Here is a 4,154-nt window from a genome sequence, read left to right as displayed (position 1 = left end):
ATGTAATTCCTATCAGGCCCAAGGTATAAACCTCATTTCTATTATGAAGTTCTATGCTTGCTGGTGACATATTCAGATTATTTTTTTTTACTACATCTATGGACAGAAAGCCCCTTCCTGGTGAAACCATGGACATTTTGAGGCTTTCAAAATGCTGTCATACTTCCCCACTGCACTCCTGAACAGAAATTTCCTGATAAAACATGTTTGTAACAGTCACATCCCAACTCCCCTTGGGGAGCTGGACTCGGCTCATTATCTTCACTTGGATAGCAATGTTTCTCAAAATTAGTAAAGTCTTCTCTTTACATTTAGACTTTCTGTTTCATGGATATATGTTAATGTTTAATGCAAAGTCCTAGATTTGACTAAGTTATTTTGCTTATCTATCTAATTGATCTTTCTTTATCTTCAGGTTGTTTCTAAACACACCCTAAGTATAATGGAAGGAAGGAATCAGTCCATAGTATCAGAATTTGTGCTTTTGGGACTTTCCCATTCAGAAGATATTCAGGTCTCACTGTTCATAATATTTTTGATGTTTTATCTGCTCATTGTGTTGGGAAATATTGTCATCATGGTCCTTATCACCACGGATCGCAATCTCCATTCCCCGATGTACTTCTTTTTGGCCAACCTGTCCTTTGTTGATATGTGGCTTTCCTCAGTCACAACTCCTAAAATGATAGCAGATGTTCTGAGAGAAAACAAGACCATCTCCTTTGCAGGCTGCATGTCCCAGGTCTTCTTTGCCCATTGCATCGGTGCAGGAGAGATGGTACTGTTGGTGGTAATGGCTTATGACCGCTATGTGGCCATCTGTAAACCACTCCACTACCTCACCATTATGAACCTGAAAAGATGCACTGGGTTGGTGTTGATTTCTTGGACCATTGGCTTTGTGCACGCCCTGAGTCAGCTTGTGGCAATTTTGCAGCTGCCTCTCTGTGGTCCCATGGAAATTGATAGCTTCTTCTGTGATATCCCACTGGTGATCAACCTAGCATGCATGGATTCCAATGACTTGGACACTTTAGTAAATGCTGACTGTGGAGTTGTGATTGTAACCTGTTTCATTCTGCTGCTCATGTCCTACACATATATTCTTTTCACTGTTCAGCGGAGTTCTAACTCTGGTGCATCTAAGGCCCTATCTACATGCAGTGCCCACATCACAGTGGTGATGATCTTTTTTGTTCCCTGCATCTTCATCTATGTGTGGCCACTCAATATCACCTGGTTAGACAAATTCCTTGCTGTGTTTTACTCTGTCTTTGCACCTCTCCTAAATCCAGCTATTTATACACTGAGAAACAAAGAAATGAGAAACTCTATGAAGAGATTAAAAAGCTATTTCATAAATAACAAGGTAAATATATAATGTCCAAAAAAATTACTATCATATTTAACACATTTCACTAAATGAGGAAGGGTTGAAATTTTGTTAAAATTATTTATACGTACATTAGTTATAGTCTTTTGATATGTAACAGGTTCAATGTAATTCTGGAGATTGAATATTTTGATAATTTAGAACATTTTAAATTATTTCTGAAAAATTTAAAAACTTGACCATTTCTTGCAAGACAGCTATTAAAATTCATTCTTAAATATCAAGAGCAACATGAAGAATAACCTAAATGTATTTGTCAAGCTTCTAGAAAATTCATTCAAAATTGCTCTAACATCAAAAAATTAATCTAGCTAGACACAATTCACAAGCCTTTTACTCATCCTTAGTAACAAGGCAACATTATCATTTTTACTTTATTCTGGCTTTCTCCAAGATAATAAAAAGGAAACAGAAAAACTGGAAAAGAATAAAACAAAAGTAATAAACTGCACATTAATTTGCACTGGACATTATTTGGTACTTATGTTATTACCTTAATTCAAATAAAATCGTTATATAAAAAACATAATGCTGATTTTCTCAATTATCTGAGTTTCAAGGTCTCAAATTGTTCTTCAAATTATTGTCTATTATTTCCATAAAATTATGAACTATAATTTATGAGACAGTGGCCATGACTGTGCTTGCTAATTCTTTATATTTAAATATTTGATATAGTTAGTAATATATAATAAATAATTTTGCAAAATTAAATCTTGGGAGTTATTTCATTGAAATACTAATATTTATTTGTAATTAAAAATTTAAATATAACCTCTGACATTTAAAATATTACAAAAATTATAATTTCCATAATAATGTACATCATAATAAATTATAGTACATCTCTTATATTTCAAAAGGTGGATTGAAATTCAGTGATGAGAAAATTACAAAAATAAGGTTAAAATAATATATATATATATAGCTTTTATTCATTGAATATAGAAAAATACACCAAAATTTTAGAATAAATAAAACATGTTAATGATTGTTATCGACCTGTTCGGGTTTTTCTGTCATGTTAGAAGTATTATGGCCACAAGGCATATATTATTATCTCAAATATTTTAGTTGTTGAAGACTTTGAAATATATGTTAAATTCTTTGAGGTAGCAGACTTGAGTTTTTCTATACTTGAAAAATACAGAAAACAATTTTATTCCAACAGTATTCATTTGTTAAATGCCATGGAACAACATACTAAAATAATAATGATTTTCTAAGAAGAGTAATTCATTTTAATGAATAGAGTATACCCCTTAAGTTCAGATTATTTTAATTATGTACATGCCATAACTCACATTCTATTTTTTCAATTCAGTGTGAATTGTGAACAATTCTGATATGCATGCTGAACTTTAACTGTAGCACATATTGGCACACTAAAGTAACTGTAAGATGTTTACTTACAGACACAGTTATACTTAATACATATATATTGCTACTAATAAAAATTAAAACAACCTTTCATACTCATTGCAAACTTTAGATACTTTGGTTCTCTTGAGTGAGGACTATTTTCTATTAAATTTTCTTTATTAAAATTGTGCTTGAGAGTAGATATGGGTCGATTTTCTTCTACATGTTGACATCCAGTTATGCCAGTACCATTTGTCAAAGATTATTTTTTACATTGTATAATTTTAACTTCTTTGTCAAAAATCAGGTGTTCATAGTGTGTGGATTAATATATGGGTTTTTGATTTTATTCCATTGGTCAACCTGTCTGTTTTTATGCCAATACCAAGTTCTTTTTATTACTGTTGCTTTACAATAGAGCTTGATGTCAGAGATGGTGATGCATCCAGAGGTTCCTTTATTGTAGAGGATTGTTTTGGATATCCTGGGCTTTTTTTTTTTTTGCTTTTTCATATAAAGTTGAGTATTGTTCTTTCAACGTCTGTAAATTATCGTGTTGGGATTTTGATGGGGATTGCCTAAATTGATAGATTGCTTTTGATAGGATTGCCAATTTTATTATGTTGATCATCCCTATCCAAGAGCATGGCAGAGAGCTCCACACATGTAGGCAATGAAATATGATTGTATATACTGCCAGTTCCTCTCTCCAAGTATTCCAAGATGTCAATAAACATGGTCCTCTCCCAAAATTCAAGGCATCTTCTTAAATGTAATTAGTGGACCCATTAAGTGGAGAAGCATACAGTCATCCAGGGCAGCATGGACAAACTTCTAGTGGACCATCCTTCAAAGAATGATTCTCTCTCCAAAACGATGACAATCGCTCATAGCTCCACAGCAAAAGTTGGGGCCCAGAGAGCTCATCCCTGGTCCTTTCAAAATTGGAGGTGGCTTGATCTTGTCTTATGCAAGAAACCTCAGCTTCTGAGCACTTAATGACTACAATAACCATGTACAGAAGAGAGCCTTTCACAATAGTATTCTGTATCCTCCAGCTCTTACATTCTTTTTTCCTCCTCTTCCAAAATGTTCCCTTTGCATTGACTAAATATACTCCATTTAGGGATGAGAATTTGTGGTAGCATTCTCAGCAGCAAGACCAGTTACATATGTTTCCATTTACACTGCATACTGAAAAAAAATAAGCATCTCTGACAAAGTTTTCAAGTAACACAAATTTATGGGTATAAGCATAAATATTTAGAAATAACAATAAGTCCCACCCTAGTTTCCGTGACCTTTTAGATACTCACTTTAGGCTAGGGTTATAATACCAGGCTTGTACTCCCTACTGTAGAGTAGATCTTGGACCTTAAATTCAATAAGAAAAAAGTTG

The 4,154-nt window shown here is 33.3% G+C and overlaps 1 protein-coding gene across 1 annotated transcript; it reads left to right on the top strand.

Annotated features, from left to right (window-relative positions):
- Positions 1–439: 439 nt before the first annotated feature.
- Positions 440–1,381, top strand: LOC142844992 (olfactory receptor 4K3-like). The gene has a single exon (XM_075963757.1). It carries the CDS (start codon positions 443–445, stop codon positions 1,379–1,381), a length of 939 nt encoding a protein of 312 aa, XP_075819872.1. The 5' UTR covers positions 440–442.
- Positions 1,382–4,154: the final 2,773 nt, after the last annotated feature.

This window comes from Microtus pennsylvanicus, chromosome 2 (assembly GCF_037038515.1).
Source record: "Microtus pennsylvanicus isolate mMicPen1 chromosome 2, mMicPen1.hap1, whole genome shotgun sequence".
Taxonomy (NCBI): domain Eukaryota; kingdom Metazoa; phylum Chordata; class Mammalia; order Rodentia; family Cricetidae; genus Microtus; species Microtus pennsylvanicus.
Note: the sequence above shows the minus strand (reverse complement) of the source record. Positions and strands in the feature narration are given on the sequence as shown.